Genomic DNA, 23641 nt, shown 5'->3' with positions numbered 1-23641 from the left:
CCGAGAGAGAGAGAGAGAGAGAAAAATAAGGAGGGGTATGGGGCAAGAGTGACAGAGTGAAAGAGAGAGACCAAGAGAGAGAGAGAAAAATAAGGAGGGGTATGGGGCAAGAGTGACAGAGTGAAAGAGAGAGACCGAGAGAAAGAGAGAGAAAAATAAGGAGGGGTATGGGGCAAGAGTGACAGAGTGAAAGAGAGAGACCGAGAGAAAGAGAGAGAAAAATAAGGAGGGGTATGGGGCAAGAGTGACAGAGTGAAAGAGAGAGACCGAGAGAGAGAGAGAAAAATAAGGAGGGGTATGGGGCAAGAGTGACAGAGTGAAAGAGAGAGACCGAGAGAGAGAGAGAGAGAGAGAAAAATAAGGAGGGGTATGGGGCAAGAGTGACAGAGTGAAAGAGAGAGACCAAGAGAGAGAGAGAAAAATAAGGAGGGGTATGGGGCAAGAGTGACAGAGTGAAAGAGAGAGACCGAGAGAGAGAGAGAGAGAAAAATAAGGAGGGGTATGGGGCAAGAGTGACAGAGTGAAAGAGAGAGACCAAGAGAGAGAGAGAAAAATAAGGAGAGGTATGGGGCAAGAGTGACAGAGTGAAAGAGAGACCAAGAGAGAGAGAGAAAAATAAGGAGGGGTATGGGGCAAGAGTGACAGAGTGAAAGAGAGAGAGAGAGAGAGAGAGAGAGAGAGAGAGAGAGAGAGAGAGAGAGAGAGAGGGGCGACAGATGGTAGGCCTAATAGGTTAACAGGAAAGAAAGCAAGAGTGCACATGTCCAAACACACACACACACACACACACACACACACACACACACACAAAGAAGGAGGAAGAGTAGGAGTTTTGAAAAGAAAAGAAAAAAAACAAAAAAAAAACCCAGTTCGTCGGATAAAAAGTGACTCATCGTGGCTTGATTGACAGCCTGTTTAAAGCTAAACGAAAATAAGCCGAGGCCTTCGAGGCAGCCATCATGTACACTTGTAAGGTCTGAGGTTCACCCAGTGTCAGCTCTAACGCACAACAGATCTGTGTCACCGTCCACTACACTAAATGTTGACCTAATTCTCTGTCAGCTTATCTGAAGGATCTAATTTCTTAAATCAGTAAATAAAATACATTAAACGCTTCACCCTTGTCCTAGGTCATGATGGATTTATTCTAGGTGGCCTATTCTTATACCATCCAACGGCACCAGATGCTGCTGCTGATGATGAAGAAGATTATTAAAAATAAGTCGGTGTTAGGGTGAAATTAACAGGCAGGTCAGAACATCACTGCACAAGCTAAACCACATACTTAAAACAAAGCTGAAAAAACTTGAGCAGTTAACATGTAGAAACGAGTGACATCCAAGAGTTATTACATCATAACATATGTAAATATGCTCCAATATGTAAATGTAGGTGAGGATTGTATAGAATTGTGGATTTCATAAGGAATTCCTCTTCATCATTGCACTGCTTTTTCCCTCTCTGTACTATTGATTACATTTAGTCTTGTCTCCGCCCACAGTTTTGCCGTGGGTTTATTTCCCTGTTGTCTCTCTAATTATATTTAGGTGCTTCATTCTTGATTGGTTTGCTGTTATATACCCTTGCGGTCCTGTAAACTTTTGCCTCACACCCAAGTTCTCATCTTCTGTAGTTTGTTAAAGACTCGGTTTACAAATCCAGCCTAATTTTGAGCTTTGATTGAGTTCTTGTTTGAATTAAACGCCTCTGCACCCGAATCCACACCTACCCGCTGAGTCCAGAAAAAAAAAACGGAGGCGTATTTCTATGCATTTTTTTTTTTTTTAATCTTGCAACTATGGGACCATCAAAAGACTTTATTACTCAAAAGCAAAACAAAAACTGTGTGGAAAAGATTCCAATCTGACTCTGACAGATAGACTTGTGTTTTGTGCCATGGGTCTTCGCTGTCTATGTCATTCATCATCAGCGTGGGAATTGATCCTGAATCATGGCGTGCAGTGATGAGTAGCCCCTTCCTCAAACAAACAGAGATATTCAGACTTCCAAAGAGCCTGGTTTCAGGACCAGCACTATAAACAACATCATGTGCTCTTTGAAAACTGACCTACAGATCCATTAGTCACCAAACCAAATTACAGGAAGTATGTTCAGCTCGATCGCTAACTAACAGCTCTGACATTTTCTACACACGCTTAACAGCTGAGGCACGATGATGAACATGAAGTGAATCAGATACATGGAATAAATAGAAAAATCTGCTATCAAACTGCTAATCTGTTTATCTCCAATATGTAGAACAGCGTAACCCATCAACACACATAGACACACACACAGACAGACACACAGACAGACACACAGACACAGACAGACAGACACACAGACAGACACTCACAGACAGAAACACACAGACAGACACACACAGACAGACAGACAGACACACAGACAGACACACACAGAGACACACACAGACAGACACTCACAGACACTCACAGACACTCACAGACAGACACACTCAGACAGACACACAGACAGACACACACAGACAGACATACACAGACAGACACACTCACACAGACACAGACAGACACACAGACACAGACACTCACACAGACACACACACAGACAGACAGACACTCACACAGACACTCACACAGACACTCACACAGACACTCACACAGACAGACACACAGACAGACACACAGACAGACACACAGACAGATACAGACACAGATACAGACACACACACACACAGACACTCACACAGACACAGACACACACAGAAACAAACACACACACTCACACAGACACTCACACAGACACAGACAGACACAGACAGACACACACACAGACACACACACAGACAGACACACAGACACACACACAGACAGACACGCCGAGACACACACACACAGACACGGACAGACACACACACGCGCGCAGAGACACGCACACAGACAGACGGACAATCGCAGACACACGCACAGAGACAGACCAACCGACAGACACAGACACACGCACAGAGACAGACAGACAGACACAGACACATGCGCAGAGACAGACAGACAAACAGACATGCACAGAGACAGTCAGACAGACAGACAGAGACTCACACAGACACAGACAGACAGACACTCACATAGACACAGACAGACAGACAGATACATGCACACAGTCACAGACAGACACACAGACACACTCACACAGACACAGACACATGCCCACAGACAGACAGACAGACAGATGCACAGAGACAGACACGCATGCAGAGACAGACACACAGACACATGCACACAAGCACGCAGGCACACACAAGACACAGACACACGCAGACACACACAGACAGACACAGACACACACAGACAGATGCAGACACACAGACAGACACAGACACACACAGACAGATGCAGACACACACAGACAGAGGCACGCACGCACGCACACAGAGACAGATGCACACACAGACAGACAGACAGACACACGCACACACACAGACACACGCAAGCACGCACACACAGACAGACAGACACACACAGACAGACAGACAGACTCACGCACACCCAGACAGACACACGCACACACAGGCAGACAGACACACACACAGACAGACAGACTCACGCACACCCAGACAGACACACGCACACACAGACAGACAGACACACGCACACAGACAGATGCATCTATGCACGCACACATAGGCAGATGCATGCGCAAATAGACAGTCAGACAGACAGACAGATGCACACAGACAGACAGACACATGCACACACAGACAGATGCATTCATGCACGCACACACAGACAGACGCACAAGCACATAGACAGACAGACAGACGCATGCACACACAGACAGACGCATGCACACACAGACAGACAGACGCATGCACACAGACAGACAGACGCATGCACACACAGACAGACAGACGCATGCACACACAGACAGACAGACGCATGCACACACAGACAGACAGACGCATGCACACACAGACAGACGCACACACACACAGACAGACGCACACGCACACACAGACAGACGCACACACACAGACAGACGCACACGCACACACAGACAGACGCACACGCACACACAGACAGACGCACACACGCACACACACAGACACACGCAAGCACGCACACACAGACAGACAGACACACACAGACAGACAGACAGACTCACGCACACCCAGACAGACACACGCACACACAGACAGACAGACAGACACACAGACAGACAGACTCACGCACACCCAGACAGACACACGCACACACAGACAGACAGACACACGCACACAGACAGATGCATCCATGCACGCACACATAGGCAGATGCATGCACAAATAGACAGTCAGACAGACAGACAGACGCACACAGACAGACAGACACACTCACACACAGACAGATGCATTCATGCACGCACACACAGACAGACGCACAAGCACATAGACAGACAGACAGACGCATGCACACACAGACAGACGCATGCACACACAGACAGACAGACGCATGCACACAGACAGACAGACGCATGCACACACAGACAGACAGACGCATGCACACACAGACAGACAGACGCATGCACACACAGACAGACAGACGCATGCACACACAGACAGACGCACACACACACAGACAGACGCACACGCACACACAGACAGACGCACACACACAGACAGACGCACACGCACACACAGACAGACGCACACGCACACACAGACAGACGCACACGCACACACAGACAGACGCACACGCACACACAGACAGACAGATGCACGTGCACACAGACAGACGCACGCGCACACAGTGGTACACGGACACAGGCACACACACGCACACACAGACACGCACGCAGACACATACACACAGACACATGCACACGCACACAGACACATACACACAGACACATGCACACATGCACACAGACGCATGCACACACAGGAGCATGCACACACAGACACGCACACACAGACACGCGCACAAACCTACAAACAGACACACACGCACACAGAGACACACAAACACAGTGAATTCCCTACAAGTGCAGGGCAGTGGCTACCGAACAGGACACAAGGTTCATCAGTGTGTAAAGTGATACCAATTAAAGCAGCTTAATATTTAATGAAAACTTCAGTAGGAAACATATGAGCCATGAATTATTAATGAGACACATTCGAACCATTGACAGACCTTAAAGGCTAAATAAGCTGAGTCCGGTCAAAGGGAAGGTAGTAAGCGCCAATGCCATTAAGAAAAGGAATAGAGGAGTTGCAGAGGAGATCTAAAAGGAGGGAGTTGAGAAATTGAGAAAATAGAGGGGAGGAGACGTCCCCTGTAATAATACATAAATAAAAGATTGTTGTGAGGTGCAATGTGAAGAAAAAGGAAAAGATAGAGAGGTTAAAAGAGTAGACGTGATGGTAAAAGAACAGAGAAGGGGAGAGGACAGGAGAACAGAGGAAAAAATAGTGCAGAGAAGGGGAGAGGTGAAGGGAAAAAATGTTAGGGTAAAAGAAAAGAGAGGATAGGAGAGGAGAGGAGAGGAGAGAAGGAAAGAGGATAATAGAGGAGGGAAGAGAAGAGAAAAATAGAGGAGAGGACTAGAGGAGAGGAGAGGAGAAGAGAGGAGGAGAGAAGAAGAGAAGAGAGGAGAGAGGAGGAGAGAAGAGAAGAAGAGAGGAGAGAAGAGGAGAAGAGAGAAGAAGAGAGGAGAGAAGAAGAGAGAAGAAGAGATGAGAGAAGACGAGGAGAGAGGAGGAGAGGAGAGAGGAGATGAGAGGAGAAGAGAGGAGAGAGGAGGAGAGGAGAGGAGGAGAGGGGAGATGAGAGGAGAAGAGAGGAGAGAAGAGAAGAGGAGAGGAGAAGAGAGAAGAGGAGGAGGAAAGAGGAGGAGAGAAGAGGAGGAGAGAGGAGGAGAGGAGAGAAGAGGAGAAGAGAGAAGAGGAGGAGAGAGGAGAAGAGGAGGAGAGAGAAGAGGAGGAGAGAGAAGAGAAGGAGAGAGGAGAAGAGAGGAGAAGAGGAGGAGAGAGGAGAAGAGGAGGAGAGAGAAGAGAAGGAGAGAGGAGAAGAGAGGAGAAGAGGAGGAGAGAGGAGAAGAGAGGAGAAGAGGAGGAGAGAGAAGAGGAGGAGAGAGGAGAAGAGAGGAGAAGAGAGAAGAGGAGGAGAGAGGAGAAGAGGAGAAAGGAAAAGAGAGGAGAAGAGGAGGAGAGAGGAGAAGAGAGGAGAAGAGGAGGAGAGAGGAGAAGAGGAGGAGAGAGGAGAAGAGGAGGAGAGAGAAGAGGAGGAGAGAGGAGAAGAGGAGAAAGGAGAAGAGAGGAGAAGAGGAGGAGAGAGGAGAAGAGGAGGAGAGAGAAGAGGAGGAGAGAGGAGAAGAGAGGAGAGAGGAGAAGAGAGGAGAAGAGAGGAGAGAGGAGAAGAGAGGAGAAGAGGAGGAGAGAGGAGAAAGGAGAAGAGAGGAGAAGAGGAGGAGAGAGGAGAAGAGAGGAGAAGAGGAGGAGAGAGAAGAGGAGGAGAGAGGAGAAGAGAGGAGAAGAGGAGGAGAGAGAAGAGGAGGAGGAAAGAGGAGGAGAGAAGAGGAGGAGAGAGAAGAAGAGAGGAGAAGAGAGGAGAAGAGGAGGAGAGAGAAGAGGAGGTCACAGTTTCAGAATGTAACTTGGCACAAACCTGTTCAGACTGCAGAATGACTACACACAGAGTTCATGGTGAAAAACAGCAGGAACAAACTGAAGTTTAAATTCAATTCACTTTGACCTCATTAACGCTTCACATGATAGATAAACAGAAATGGGTTAGTGACTAGATAAAGGGAACAAATGAAGAAGGGCAATGAGAATCATCATACTGCTGTTTCAGCTCCCAGAGGGGACAGCGGGGGACTTCAGGGCCTAATGTCCTTCTCCATCTTCTGTCCAATGCCATGTGCGGCCTTTATTACAGCAGTGTAGGACGTCCAATGCCATGTGCAGCCTTTATTACAGCACAGTGTAGGACGTCCAATGCCATGTGCAGCCTTTATTACAGCACAGTGTAGGACGTCCAATGCCATGTGCAGCCTTTATTACAGCACAGTGTAGGACGTCCAATGCCATGTGCAGCCTTTATTACAGCACAGTGTAGGACGTCCAATGCCATGTGCAGCCTTTATTACAGCACAGTGTAGGACGTCCAATGCCATGTGCAGCCTTTATTACAGCACAGTGTAGGACGTCCAATGCCATGTGCAGCCTTTATTACAGCACAGTGTAGGACGTCCAATGCCATGTGCAGCCTTTATTACAGCACAGTGTAGGACGTCCAATGCCATGTGCAGCCTTTATTACAGCACAGTGTAGGACGTCCAATGCCATGTGCAGCCTTTATTACAGCACAGTGTAGGACGTCCAATGCCATGTGCAGCCTTTATTACAGCACAGTGTAGGACGTCCAATGCCATGTGCAGCCTTTATTACAGCACAGTGTAGGACGTCCAATGCCATGTGCAGCCTTTATTACAGCACAGTGTAGGACGTCCAATGCCATGTGCAGCCTTTATTACAGCACAGTGTAGAACGTCCAATGCCATGTGCAGCCTTTATTACAGCACAGTGTAGGACGTCCAATGCCATGTGCAGCCTTTATTACAGCACAGTGTAGGACGTCCAATGCCATGTGCAGCCTTTATTACAGCACAGTGTAGGACGTCCAATGCCATGTGCAGCCTTTATTACAGCACAGTGTAGGACGTCCAATGCCATGTGCAGCCTTTATTACAGCACAGTGTAGGACGTCCAATGCCATGTGCAGCCTTTATTACAGCACAGTGTAGTACGTCCAATGCCATGTGCAGCCTTTATTACAACACAGTGTAGAACGTCCAATGCCATGTGCAGCCTTTATTACAGCACAGTGTAGGACGTCCAATGCCATGTGCAGCCTTTATTACAGCACAGTGTAGGACGTCCAATGCCATGTGCGGCCTTTATTACAGCACAGTGTAGGACGTCCAATGCCATGTGCAGCCTTTATTACAGCACAGTGTAGGACGTCCAATGCCATGTGCAGCCTTTATTACAGCACAGTGTAGGACGTCCAATGCCATGTGCAGCCTTTATTACAGCACAGTGTAGGACGTCCAATGCCATGTGCAGCCTTTATTACAGCACAGTGTAGGACGTCCAATGCCATGTGCAGCCTTTATTACAGCACAGTGTAGGACGTCCAATGCCATGTGCAGCCTTTATTACAGCACAGTGTAGGACGTCCAATGCCATGTGCAGCCTTTATTACAGCACAGTGTAGGACGTCCAATGCCATGTGCAGCCTTTATTACAGCACAGTGTAGGACGTCCAATGCCATGTGCAGCCTTTATTACAGCACAGTGTAGGACGTCCAATGCCATGTGCAGCCTTTATTACAGCACAGTGTAGGACGTCCAATGCCATGTGCAGCCTTTATTACAGCACAGTGTAGGACGTCCAATGCCATGTGCAGCCTTTATTACAGCACAGTGTAGGACGTCCAATGCCATGTGCAGCCTTTATTACAGCACAGTGTAGGACGTCCAATGCCATGTGCGGCCTTTATTACAGCACAGTGTAGAACGTCCAATGCCATGTGCGGCCTTTATTACAGCACAGTGTAGGACGTCCAATGCCATGTGCGGCCTTTATTACAGCACAGTGTAGAACGTCCAATGCCATGTGCAGCCTTTATTACAGCACAGTGTAGGACGTCCAATGCCATGTGCGGCCTTTATTACAGCACAGTGTAGGACGTCCAATGCCATGTGCGGCCTTTATTACAGCACAGTGTAGGACGTCCAATGCCATGTGCAGCCTTTATTACAGCACAGTGTAGGACGTCCAATGCCATGTGCGGCCTTTATTACAGCACAGTGTAGGACGTCCAATGCCATGTGCAGCCTTTATTACAGCACAGTGTAGGACGTCCAATGCCATGTGCAGCCTTTATTACAGCACAGTGTAGGACGTCCAATGCCATGTGCAGCCTTTATTACAGCACAGTGTAGGACGTCCAATGCCATGTGCAGCCTTTATTACAGCACAGTGTAGGACGTCCAATGCCATGTGCAGCCTTTATTACAGCACAGTGTAGGACGTCCAATGCCATGTGCAGCCTTTATTACAGCACAGTGTAGGACGTCCAATGCCATGTGCAGCCTTTATTACAGCACAGTGTAGGACGTCCAATGCCATGTGCAGCCTTTATTACAGCACAGTGTAGGACGTCCAATGCCATGTGCAGCCTTTATTACAGCACAGTGTAGGACGTCCAATGCCATGTGCGGCCTTTATTACAGCACAGTGTAGAACGTCCAATGCCATGTGCGGCCTTTATTACAGCACAGTGTAGGACGTCCAATGCCATGTGCGGCCTTTATTACAGCACAGTGTAGAACGTCCAATGCCATGTGCAGCCTTTATTACAGCACAGTGTAGGACGTCCAATGCCATGTGCGGCCTTTATTACAGCACAGTGTAGGACGTCCAATGCCATGTGCGGCCTTTATTACAGCACAGTGTAGGACGTCCAATGCCATGTGCAGCCTTTATTACAGCACAGTGTAGGACGTCCAATGCCATGTGCGGCCTTTATTACAGCACAGTGTAGGACGTCCAATGCCATGTGCGGCCTTTATTACAGCACAGTGTAGGACGTCCAATGCCATGTGCAGCCTTTATTACAGCACAGTGTAGAACGTCCAATGCCATGTGCGGCCTTTATTACAGCAGCCTTTATTACAGCATAATATAGGACGGCCTGCTGATGATCTCCTCCACAAGCTGCACACTTAATGAGTGATTAATACATGCTCGCGCTATCAGTACTTATAACATGTCTGTATTCGGATTGGCCTCTTGTCAATCATTTAATAGACACGCCCCCAACACTACTGCGCAGCCTCATAAAGAATTCTGCATGTTTTAAAAGCCAGGCTTTGTGGGTGAATATGGTGGGGTGTAAAAATAAATAAATAAATAAATAAAAAAAATCAAAAAAATCATTCCACCCATTTAACCGAAAGACTTTTATTTTTCTAATGTACATTCAGACCACCACTGTTCTACACACATCCTCGGTGTAACATTTTAACAAATCCTGCTCCGTGTTCCTGATTCATAAAGTATAAAAGCATGTGAGTGTGCTCTGTAGAGAGAATTTCATTCCTGATCATTTATTTAGGCAGCGCAGACAAGCCGTGTGCCTCGGTTCGCTTTAACAGAGGGAGGAGGGTTTTGCGTAAGAGCTGCCCTACTTCCATGATTCAGCAGTATATGTAACATCAGTGAAGCCCATCCATCTCCCCAGAGTCTCTCCATCTCTGTTTACGTCTCAGTCGTGTCTATGAAGATCAGTCGTCTCCTTAACCTGAAACAGAATTCAAAAACCTCTCTCTCTCTCTCTGTCTCTCTCTGTCTCGTTTCCATCTGTTACGCATCTCCTTCTGTCTCTCATTCACTCTGTCTTTCCTCTTTACTCTACTACTGCATCATAACTCTGTGTCTGTCGGTCCGTCTGTCCGTCTCTCTCTTTCAGCATCCAGCGCTCTCCTTAGAAATCTAACATATTCTGTTCACGTCCTCTGCCGCCTGATGCTTGAGGCTTCTAAGCATGAAGGTAAACAGCCCATCATCTGAAGGTATATCACGCTCTCCAATGGCTTCTTGAAACCTGTTATTTCCACCCAGTGAATAATGGCTCTGAATAATTTAGCAGATTTTACTACACAATGCGGCTCGGCGGCGAGAGCAGAGTGAGCGCACGGCGGGTTTCATCTCCTGGAGTACAGTAAAAGCCCGATGTGAATACAGATGCTTCAGCAAAATGAAAACAGGTTTCTTGACACTTCAAATAAACAAATCTGACGATTCAAGAGGAAAAGACTCTTATAAAATAAATTAATTAATGAATGAATAAATGAATTAATTAAAAAAAATAAGGTAATAAAATGGGGTGATTTGTAATCCTTTGTGTAGGATGCACAGGTACAGGAGAGGAGAGTCTCAGGTTACAGAGCGCCTGAAATCTCGTGGACACTTTTCTGGCTGCAAGATTCAGATTCTTAAAGGTTGAAAACTCTCAGCATTTCCACTTCCTTCTACGTGCATGAGTTTTGATGGTACAGGGTTAAGTTTACAAAAAAATGGGTATTGAGCACTTTCAAATCATTATCAGAATTAGTATTTGCTAATTGTTCAATTTTACTTTTCTTATAGTCTTATTTATTTAGGTTGAGATTTTCATCAGCCACAAAACCACTGGTGACCATTTTCAATGACATCTCCATGCAACATAGGGATGTGTGGATATGGAGGTGTGGAAATATGAGGATGTCAGGATTCAAGGGTGTGAGGATGTGGGGGTATGAGAATGTGAGGATTTAAGGGTGTGGGGATATTTATGGGGATATGATGATGTGGGGGTGTGTGAGGATGTGGGGATGTAAAGGTATGGGGATATGATGATGTGGGGGTGTGTGAGGATGTGGGGATGTAAAGGTATGGGGATATGATGAAGTGGGGGTGTGTGAGGATGTGGGGATGTAAAGGTATGGGGATATGATGATGTGGGGGTGTGTGAGGATGTGGGGATGTAAAGGTATGGGGATATGATGATGTGGGGGTGTGTGAGGATGTGGGGATGTAAAGGTATGGGGATATGATGATGTGGGGGTGTGTGAGGATGTGGGGATGTAAAGGTATGGGGATATGATGATGTGGGGGTGTGTGAGGATGTGGGGATGTAAAGGTATGTGGATATGATGATGTGGGGGTGTGTGAGGATGTGGGGATGTAAAGGTATGTGGATATGATGATGTGGGGGTGTGTGAGGATGTAAAGGTATGGGGATATGATGAAGTGGGGGTGTGTGAGGATGTGGGGATGTAAAGGTATGGGGATATGATGATGTGGGGGTGTGTGAGGATGTGGGGATATGATGATGTATAATATTATTGCAATACTAATAAAAATGGCTGAAAAACCCTCACACAGTCTTCTAAGCATTTTATTTTAAGATCATTCATTTCTTAAGTACTATTAATATGTTTTGCTGCTCAGGTTGTCATGGGAATGTACTGTAATATTCAAATAATCTATAATGCAACATAATATATAACCGCCGAACCCCTGAAATAAAAAATAAATAAAAAAAACTAGAATTTGACCTTTTCTTGATCAGATCGATGAGCATTTTAAACCAGACTACTCCTTGCAAACTGGATTAAAAGACGGATGTTCTCTCAGATCACACTTACTGTACATGATCCCTTCGTTTTACTCACAGCTCGTCATGTTTGCTTTGCTGCACGCATAAAAACCTCATTCCCACAGGTCGAAATATGACCAACACATCCTACGTTCCTGCTGCCGAACATCGATACGGGCTATTTGCCAACCACAACATGCTGCTTCAGCAGTTATCATCTGCAGGAACGCACATTGGATGCCGACTCGGTTTTATGCGCACACCGTGCAGCACTGCACACAGTAATAAAACCCAATCACCTGCCGTGACAGACTATTTCATAAGCCACAGGTTATACAGAGCTATCTCGGCCTCAGCGTGTACGTCTCTCGTCCCGCTACGGCTCTGATTAATCGTCTTCTCCGTCAGAACCTCTACAAACAGCAGCTAGCTTGAATTCTCTCCCTGCTCATGCTGTGTGTGTGAGGTAGTTAATTGCTGGTTCCCTCGATTTGGATAGTCTTTTGTTCCAGAGACCATCAGAGTGTCGGATGAGCGGAATACAGGAGAATGGATTTTTAAACGTTCGAGATTAAAAATGACACTGCGCTAATGGGCAAGACAATGAATTTATGGACTAATTCAAGACTCAGGACAATTTTGCTTGCAGGAGATTTAACGCCTTTGTTTATTAATTTCTGGTTGCTTTTATCTACAGCAAACATACAGGAATGTGTATAGAACAATTTCCACCTGTGTCATATACAGATCTGAGTCGATCTTTTACTTGAAGCTCTGCTGAAAGTCATTCAAATTTTACATTAACCCTCATTGCCCAAAAAAGATCACAACTTGAATCCATACAGGAATTCCTTAAGAGTCCATATTGTATTAATATTTGACCTTATTACAGGTCCTCTTATTACCTCAGCTGATTCTCTGCAAGCTTTTGATTACACACACGAGGGAAACTCTGGGGAATGAGAATGTGAGGATATAAGGGTGTGAGGGTATGAGAATGTGAGGATTTAAGGGTGTGGGGGTATGGGAATGTGAGGATTTAAGGGTTTGGGGGTATGAGAATGTGAGGATATAAGGGTGTGGGGGTATGAGAATGTGAGGATTTAAGGGTGTGAGGATATAAGGGTGTGGGGGTCTGAGAATGTGAGGACTTAAGGGTGTGAGGGTATGAGAATGTGAGGATTTAAGGGTGTGTTGGTGTGGGGGTATGAGAATGTGAGGATATAAGGGTGTGGGGGTATGAGAATGTGAGGATTTAAGGGTGTGTTGGTGTGGGGGTATGAGAATGTGAGGATATAAGGGTGTGGGGGTATGAGAATGTGAGGATTTAAGGGTGTGGGGGTATGAGAATGTGAGGACTTAAGTGTGTGAGGATTTAAGGGTGTGAGGATATAAGGGTGTGGGGGTCTGAGAATGTGAGGATTTAAGGGTGTGAGGGTATGAGAATGTGAGGATTTAAGGTTTTGGGGGTATGAGAATGTGAGGATTTTAGGGTGTGTTGGTGTGGGGGTATGAGAATGTGAGGATATAAGGGTGTGGGGGTATGAGAATGTGAGGATTTAAGGGTGTGGGGGTATGAGAATGTGAGGACTTAAGGGTATGAGGATTTAAGGGTGTGAGGATATAAGGGTGTGGGGGTATGAGAATGTGAGAGTTTAAGGGTGTGAGGGTATGAGAATGTGAGAGTTTAAGGGTGTGAGGGTATGAGAATGTGAGGACTTAAGGGTGTGAGGATATGAGAATGTGAGAGTTTAAGGGTGTGAGGGTATGAGAATGTGAGAGTTTAAGGGTGTGAGGGTATGAGAATGTGAGAGTTTAAGGGTGTGAGGGTATGAGAATGTGAGAGTTTAAGGGTGTGAGGGTATGAGAATGTGAGAGTTTAAGGGTGTGAGGATATAAGGGTGTGGGGGTCTGAGAATGTGAGGACTTAAGGGTGTGAGGATATGAGAATGTGAGAGTTTAAGGGTGTGAGGATATAAGGGTGTGAGGGTATGAGAATGTGAGAGTTTAAGGGTGCGAGGATATGAGAATGTGAGAGTTTAAGGGTGTGAGGATATGAGAATGTGAGAGTTTAAGGGTGTGAGGATATGAGAATGTGAGAGTTTAAGGGTGTGAGGATATGAGAATGTGAGAGTTTAAGGGTGTGAGGGTATGAGAATGTGAGAGTTTAAGGGTGCGAGGATATAAGGGTGTGGGGGTATGAGAATGTGAGGATTTAAGGGTGTGGGGGTCTGAGAATGTGAGAGTTTAAGGGTGTGAGGATATAAGGGTGTGGGGGTCTGAGAATGTGAGGATTTAAAGGTATGAGAATGTGAGGACTTTTGCATTCGGATGTTGCACACATATATATAAATAGAAATCCGGCATACGTACATAGACGCTGCAACATTATTTCGATTTATCTTGTACTACTTTTATTCTACACTATTTTTTTGATATTACTCCGCTTGTGCTGCTGCGTCATCTTGACTTTTCCCTGTAGGAGATAAATAATGGTACATTTCATCTAATCTCACTCTCCTTCTCTTGTTGAGGAAGATCACACCGGGACATCCCAAGTTCTTATATTTAAAAATTTAGGGGCGTTGGTGGCTCAAGGGTTCAAATCACAGGGTTCTTGTTTGGAAGATCAAAGTTCAAGTATAAGTGACAAAAATAAAGGCTTCTTCCTGTCACTTGAATCATGTAGAACTGTTACTCAATCACATAAAATCATAAAGACTAATAAAGGCTACTGATAATAATGGTTTCTAAACCCACTCTTTGCTGTTACTCAGAAAAGGACTAGGGTTTAGAGACTTAAAACAATAATTAAGGCTCAAACTCTACAGCTGGATTTCTGCAAAGCCACATTGTGTTTTATACAAATAAAACCAAACTGAACTTTTATGGATTGTCGGTCGACTTCAAACGTGTTCACGCCACAAAGTAAGTCAGGGACTAGGGATGGAAATGCATCCAAGCGATACAGAGCCAGTGTTTTAAACTAGTCACAGACATTAGATTGACATTAGATTGCTTACTAAAACTGCCAGACACAGGAACAGTTTTTTCCCCCAGACAATCACCCTGATTAACAACTCACCATAATTATATTCCCTGCTTCATAGCATAAGTACTATCAGATAATGCTACTATAAGTAGCATTATCAGAACTGTCAGTAATCAGATCACCTGTATGTTACACACACTACTGCTGCTGTATATTGTACAAAAGCATAATATTGCACAATATTGTTATTTGCACTTCCCACACTTTATGTACATAACTGATCAGTCATATATTGTATTCATATTTAATACTCATAATGTCTATTGTAGCACATCTGCATTTTCTTGTATAGTCTGTATTATCTTGTATAGTATAGTGTTATTTATGTCTGTATTGTCTTGTATAGTATAGTGTTATTTATGTCTGTATTGTCTTGTATAGTATAGTGTTATTTATGTCTGTACTGTATTGTCTTGTATAGTATAGTGTTATTTATGTCTGTGTTGTCTTGTATAGTATAGTGTTATGTCTGTACTGTATTGTCTTGTATAGTATAGTGTTATGTCTGTACTGTATTATCTTGTATAGTATAGTGTTATTTATGTCTGTACTGTATTGTCTTGTATAGTATAGTGTTATGTCTGTACTGTATTGTCTTGAATAGTATAGTGTTATTTATGTCTGTATTGTCTTGTATAGTATAGTGTTATTTATGTCTGTACTGTATTGTCTTGTATAGTATAGTGTAATGTCTGTACTGTATTGTCTTGTATAGTATAGTGTTATTTATGTCTGTATTGTCTTGTATAGTATAGTGTTATTTATGTCTGTACTGTATTGTCTTGTATAGTGTTATTTATGTCTGTATTGTCTTGTATAGTATAGTGTTATTTATGTCTGTACTGTATTGTCTTGTATAGTATAGTGTTATTTATGTCTGTATTGTCTTGTATAGTATAGTGTTATTTATGTCTGTATTGTCTTGTATAGTATAGTGTTATTTATGTCTGTGTTGTCTTGTATAGTATAGTGTTATTTATGTCTGTATTGTCTTGTATAGTATAGTGTTATTTATGTCTGTGTTGTCTTGTATAGTATAGTGTTATGTCTGTACTGTATTGTCTTGTATAGTATAGTGTTATTTATGTCTGTATTGTCTTGTATAGTATAGTGTTATTTATGTCTGTGTTGTCTTGTATAGTATAGTGTTATGTCTGTACTGTATTGTCTTGTATAGTATAGTGTTATTTATGTCTGTATTGTCTTGTATAGTATAGTGTTATTTATGTCTGTATTGTCTTGTATAGTATAGTGTTATGTCTGTACTGTATTGTCTTGTATAGTATAGTGTTATTTATGTCTGTATTGTCTTGTATAGTATAGTGTTATTTATGTCTGTATTGTCTTGTATAGTATAGTGTTATTTATGTCTGTATTGTCTTGTATAGTATAGTGTTATTTATGTCTGTGTTGTCTTGTATAGTATAGTGTTATTTATGTCTCTACTGTATTGTCTTGTATAGTATAGTGTTATGTCTGTACTGTATTGTCTTGTATAGTATAGTGTTATGTCTGTACTGTATTGTCTTGTATAGTATAGTGTTATTTATGTCTGTATTGTCTTGTATAGTATAGTGTTATTTATGTCTGTATTGTCTTGTATAGTATAGTGTTATTTATGTCTGTATTGTCTTGTATAGTATAGTGTTATTTATGTCTGTACTGTATTGTCTTGTATAGTATAGTGTTATTTATGTCTGTGTTGTCTTGTATAGTATAGTGTTATTTATGTCTGTACTGTATTGTCTTGTATAGTATAGTGTTATGTCTGTACTGTATTGTCTTGTATAGTATAGTGTTATGTCTGTACTGTATTGTCTTGTATAGTATAGTGTTATTTATGTCTGTATTGTCTTGTATAGTATAGTGTTATTTATGTCTGTATTGTCTTGTATAGTATAGTGTTATTTATGTCTGTGTTGTCTTGTATAGTATAGTGTTATTTATGTCTGTACTGTATTGTCTTGTATAGTATAGTGTTATGTCTGTACTGTATTGTCTTGTATAGTGTTATTTATGTCTGTGTTGTATTGTATAATATAGTGATATTTATGTCTGTACTGTATTGTCTTGTATAGTATAGTGTTATTTATGTCTGTACTGTATTGTCTTGTATAGTATAGTGTTATTTATGTCTGTACTGTATTGTCTTGTATAGTATAGTGTTATTTATGTCTGTACTGTATTGTCTTGTATAGTATAGTGTTATTTATGTCTGTGTTGTATTGTATAATATAGTGATATTTATGTCTGTACTTTTGAGAGTCATAAACAGCTGGAACCAAATTCCCTGTGTGTGTCAACACACTTGGTCAATAAACCTGATTCTGATTCTGATGAATCCCAATGTGAGGAACATATAATGGAGTGAAATGGTGATAAACAGAACACCAGATTTATATCAAATTTTACAAAATAAGGTTTGGACAAATATGATACGGCTTTCTACAGAAATAATGTATATTTACTGTTTGTACAGTTGCATGATTGCTTGTAACTTTCTGAGTTTAGCACAAAAAAAAAAAAGACTAGAAAACTTGTCACGTGACTACAACCAACGTCACGTGCCCTGCATCACAACAACGTGTGTGTGTGTGTTACAAATAACAGGATATTTATGTCAGGGAATATCACTTCATTCAGTAACACTAATCAAATCCATGTAACGAGGAATAAAAACTCTCACGATCACCCCGTTCCCATGGCAACCGACTTTAGGCTTTACACTCACGTTTAAACGTTTATGTCGTTTTATCAAGTGACCGGTAGTTATTTCGCTACCCGTAAAAACACAGCAGGAACATTATTGTGCCAGTGGTACAATTACCTGTAGTTGTACGAAGTGAATTTGTTGCTTTCTCTCAAAAGCATCCGATACAGAGCTAACACCTGCGTTCTGCTGGGCGCCGCCATCTTGTCTCACTGTCAAATCAGGACCCCGGATTGCCTTCTAATTTAGTGCCTGAATTAAATTTTAGAGTTGAATTTTAAACGCGTTATATAATTTGATAATTTGACCAAAAACGAATGTTTTATTTTGAGAAAACGGGATATTTATAATCGCGGTTTGAAATCTAAACGTACTCTTAAATGAACAAAATGTTAACAAAGAAAACATTTTTAATATAGTTCAGGCGAATGACGGGTCCTCTCATAAACACACCTCCAGACCCCTGAAAGAGGTGAGTGTGTAAGATAAATAACTAATACTTACAGACGGCTTTACTGTGTTTTATTAAACTTATAATGAAGACGGTTTCGGTCGTGATCCTTTACACCGCTTTTTAATGCGTTATAGTTGTGTTAAAACCTGTGTATTTCCTGTGCACACTACATGCTCTTGTGCTCTGGACCTCTGATTACTGCCATGTTAAAGTGCAGCCTTTGTAATGAATGTACAGTTTTACTGTAATGTTACTGAGCGAAGCTGTTGTGGAAACACTACGTTTGGTAAAATGAAGCAAGCTGATAAGGAGTTAAAACCTGTTTGTAGTTTACACACAGGCTTTCATATGGTTACAGCACCTCGGTCGTGTGTGTGTGAGTGTGAGTGAGTGAGTGAGATGTGTGTGTAATGGTGTGTGTTTTGTTTGTGCGTGGATGTGGTGTGTGAGTGAGTGAGAGAGATGTGTGTGTGTGTGTGAGTGAGTGAGATGTGTGTGTAATGTTGTTTGTGTGTGTGTCTGTGGTTTGTGTTTGTGTGGTGTGTAGTGTGGTGTGTATGTATATGTGTGTGTGTGTGTTGTTTTTAGTGTGATTTGGTTAAACCCAAACACGACGTTATTTTAATGCAGACCTTTAAAGGAGTGTAACAGAGCACTTATTTGCAGGATGTAGTGAATACATGTCTCCTGAATTTATAGAACGATAACCAGGAAGATGTGGGATAAATTCTGATCATAATTAAACTGAATGTGCAATTACATCGCTAAACAAATGCGCTGGTAAAATTTTAAGTACAGCATCTATTAATTCTTTATAAAATTCTTGAGTGTAAAGTCTCTCTCTTTTTTTTAGAAAAAAGTTTAAAAGGAAAAGTACAAGAAACGTCAACCTGCACTCAGACACTGATTTTAATTAGTGTTGTTAAATTTCACCTCTTTCACCAAGATACCAGACAAACAAGGAAAACGGTGGTGAAAGCAGCTAAAATAACAGCTTAAAATCCTAAACTCTCAAATCTTGTCTAAAAGAACTCCATACAAACTAGTTTAATGAGGTACCTTGTTTGGGCTGAAGGATTTTGTTATATACAGATTGTGCCTCAAAATTTAATTCAATTCAATTTTATATAAATATATATAGCACTTTTAATAATGGACATTGTCTCAATGCAGCTTTACAGAACATAAGAAATATAATACAAAAATTCAAGATTAATATTAAACTTATTCAATTCAAGCGCTTTTTACAATCGACGTTGCCTCAAAGCAGCTTATGTGTCTTTACAGAACATAAACATAGAACAAAATGTTAATATAAAGAATAATATAAAGATTAATAGAATTCAAAATTCAAGATTAATATTAGATATATTTAGTTCACAATGTGCATGTATGTATCCCTAATGAGCGAGTCTGAGGTCACTCAGGCAGCAGTGGCAAGGAAAAACTCCCTTAGATGGTAAAGGAAGAAACCTTGAGAGGAACCAGACACAAGGGGGAACCTCATCCTCATATGGGTGACGCTGGATGGAATGGGTGATACAGTAAGACAAATGTTGTATTGATGCAAAAGACTACATGGAGTTCACATCTCCTCTTTAGTATTGCAGAGTCCAACTGGAGCTGGTAAATCTCTATATGCCTCAGGATTCGAGGCATCAGAATCAGCCTCATCTCAGTGGAGGTCCAAAATCTTATATTAAAATGTGTTTGTATTTATCCCTAATGAACAAGCCTGAGGTGACTGTGGTGAGGAAAAACTCCCTTAGATGGAAGAGGAAGAAACCTTGAGAGGAACCAGACTCAAAAGTGAACCTTATCCTCATTTGGGTGACACTGGAGATTGTGATTATAAATATACACTCTGACAATTGTGTATTGATTAGAAGGTTGTTGTCCTTAAAGACCACATGGAGTTTCATCTCCTCTTTAAATATCTGAATACTTTATGAAGCAGAGTCCAACTGGAGCTGGTACGTTTCTAGATGTCTCAGGATCGTCACAGGGTTGGCTTTATCTCAACTCAATGAAGGTCTGAAGGTCCGAAATCTTCATGACATGGAACACAACTGGAGCCGGTACAATAACGTTGAGGTTCACTATTAAATCTTCCTAATGCGCACAAATCTCATGCGACAGTCTGAAAAGTTATCCAGGACGTGGCATTGCTAATGCTTACCTCTTACCAACAAGGCATATACTTTATTATTTTTGAATTTATTATTATTATTAGTAGTAGTTTTTCCAGCCCAGTGTTTCATTTTAAAGTCAGATTAAAGACAGGTATACAGTATTATAAGGACCTTTATGCTACATTCACACGATTTTTGTACAAAATCACTTGTAGGCATTCCGACTATTGGTTGCCGTAGTAACGTTTACCGACGGACGGTCTTCCCTCCCGTTGGAGTCAATCCATATCTGGATAAAGTTTTACACTGTCACATTGCTGGACATGCTCACATTTAGTCAGACATGTTGGAAGAATTTAAAATGAATGATGTCCGGTTGTTTTTGTCACTGTGTGTCGCTTGATGTGAGCCTCACACAGTCTGTCATAGAACACTGTACACCTCACACAGTCTGTCACAGAACACTGTACACCTCACACAGTCTGTCATAGAACACTGTACACCTCACACAGTCTGTCACAGAACACTGTACACCTCACACAGTCTGTCATAGAACACTGTACACCTCACACAGTCTGTCATAGAACACTGTACACCTCACACAGTCTGTCAGAACACTGTACACCTCACACAGTCTGTCATAGAACACTGTACACCTCACACAGTGTCATAGAACACTGTACACCTCACACAGTCTGTCATAGAACACTGTACACCTCACACAGTCTGTCATAGAACACTGTACACCTCACACAGTCTGTCATAGAACACTGTACACCTCACACAGTCTGTCATAGAACACTGTACACCTCACACAGTCTGTCATAGAACACTGTACACCTCACACAGTCTGTCATAGAACACTGTACACCTCACACAGTCTGTCATAGAACACTGTACACCTCACACAGTCTGTCATAGAACACTGTACACCTCACACAGTCTGTCATAGAACACTGTACACCTCACACAGTCTGTCATAGAACACTGTACACCTCACACAGTCTGTCATAGAACACTGTACACCTCACACAGTCTGTCATAGAACACTGTACACCTCACACAGTCTGTCATAGAACACTGTACACCTCACACAGTCTGTCAGAACACTGTACACCTCACACAGTCTGTCATAGAACACTGTACACCTCACACAGTCTGTCATAGAACACTGTACACCTCACACAGTCTGTCATAGAACACTGTACACCTCACACAGTCTGTCAGAACACTGTACACCTCACACAGTCTGTCAGAACACTGTACACCTCACACAGTCTGTCATAGAACACTACACCTCTCACAGTCTGTCATAGAACACTGTACACCTCACACAGTCTGTCATAGAACACTGTACACCTCACACAGTCTGTCACAGAACACTGTACACCTCACACAGTCTGTCACAGAACACTGTACACCTCACACAGTCTGTCACAGAACACTGTACACCTCACACAGTCTGTCACAGAACACTGTACACCTCACACAGTCTGTCACAGAACACTGTACACCTCACACAGTCTGTCACAGAACACTACACCTCACACAGTCTGTCATAGAACACTGTACACCTCACACAGTCTGTCACAGAACACTGTACACCTCACACAGTCTGTCACAGAACACTGTACACCTCACACAGTCTGTCACAGAACACTGTACACCTCACACAGTCTGTCACAGAACACTGTACACCTCACACAGTCTGTCATAGAACACTGTACACCTCACACAGTCTGTCACAGAACACTGTACACCTCACACAGTCTGTCAGAACACTGTACACCTCACACAGTCTGTCATAGAACACTGTACACCTCACACAGTCTGTCACAGAACACTGTACACCTCACACAGTCTGTCATAGAACACTGTACACCTCACACAGTCTGTCACAGAACACTGTACACCTCACACAGTCTGTCACAGAACACTGTACACCTCACACAGTCTGTCACAGAACACTGTACACCTCACACAGTCTGTCACAGAACACTGTACACCTCACACAGTCTGTCATAGAACACTGTACACCTCACACAGTCTGTCACAGAACACTGTACACCTCACACAGTCTGTCAGAACACTGTACACCTCACACAGTCTGTCACAGAACACTGTACACCTCACACAGTCTGTCAGAACACTGTACACCTCACACAGTCTGTCATAGAACACTGTACACGCTGGGCACAGGATAGGCAGGATCACATCGCAAGTTTGGAGCTGAGTTAAAGCTACGTTTCCTGAACGTCGTCCTGATTGCAGTCATTTTGTACAAGAAGACCGTAGAAGTGGTGGCTCAGTGGTCGACTACTGACAATGAAAGGTTGTGTTCTCAAATCCCAGGCTGAGTTCAACACCCTTAACCCTCTGCTCAGTTGTAATCCTGTCCCAGTTGTTGAACAAACTGACTTACACTTGTCCATAAATGAGCGAATATAAAAGGTTAGATGACTCTTGAGATATGAAAGTAATACTAAAACATGCCTATTAGCTTCACCGGATGTCTCGCCGGATGTCCCGTTCCCGTTTTAGAATAATTTAGAATTAGCATACACACTAATTCGCTCTGAATAAGTCTACATTTTTTCCCTTTTATTACACTCGTACTCCAGATGAGGTGAAGCCCCATCAGCTGTATGAAAAACGCAGAGATTCACTCTCTGTCTTGGGAGCGGTGTGTCTCTTGTCCGACGCTGTTCAGTGAACGGATTGTGCTTTGACCTGTGGAGATCGATGTCGTGTTCATGATACATGATTGTGATGAGATGTGCTCAGTGAGACAGAGGGGGAGAGATTTAAAGGCTGCACTCTCACTCTCTCTTCTCTCAACTCTTCTTGCCGGAGAAAGGTCACAGACGCGTCCTGTTTGCAGAAGTGCTGCCTTTGACGGGAAAGGTCAGGAGCAGCGGTGGGTCAGAGCAGCGAGCCAGGAAAGAGGTCAATAAATCCAATTGATTGCTCATTTAGAGGCCCAATTAACAGGCCATATGATGACCTGAGTTAAGATGTCAGAGATGAAGAAAAAGCACACTTGTGAAATGATGATGGATAATGCTACTGGGAATCGCTTGTTTGTTTGTTTGTATGTTTTCTGACGTGGTTAGTCTGTCATTTTAGAATTA

General features: G+C 42.9%; 2 protein-coding genes across 2 annotated transcripts in view; one reads left to right on the top strand and one right to left on the bottom strand.

Moving 5' to 3' along the window:
* The window catches only part of LOC132845565 (LYR motif-containing protein 4B), a 57363-nt gene extending 39190 nt beyond the window's left edge, over positions 1-18173 (bottom strand). Inside the window, exon 1 of the mRNA XM_060869631.1 lies at positions 18042-18173. Within this exon, the coding sequence (XP_060725614.1) occupies positions 18042-18127 (86 nt within the window). The 5' untranslated portion in view covers positions 18128-18173. The remainder of the gene's footprint in view (positions 1-18041) is intronic.
* Positions 18174-18269: 96 nt separating this feature from the next.
* The window catches only part of fars2 (phenylalanyl-tRNA synthetase 2, mitochondrial), a 156875-nt gene continuing 151503 nt past the window's right edge, over positions 18270-23641 (top strand). Inside the window, exon 1 of the mRNA XM_060869620.1 lies at positions 18270-18396. The gene's annotated coding sequence lies outside the window, so the exon portion shown is untranslated. The remainder of the gene's footprint in view (positions 18397-23641) is intronic.

Source organism: Tachysurus vachellii, chromosome 5 (assembly GCF_030014155.1).
Source record: "Tachysurus vachellii isolate PV-2020 chromosome 5, HZAU_Pvac_v1, whole genome shotgun sequence".
In the NCBI taxonomy this organism is placed as follows: Eukaryota; Metazoa; Chordata; class Actinopteri; order Siluriformes; family Bagridae; genus Tachysurus; species Tachysurus vachellii.
This window is presented reverse-complemented; position numbering and strand designations above follow the sequence as displayed.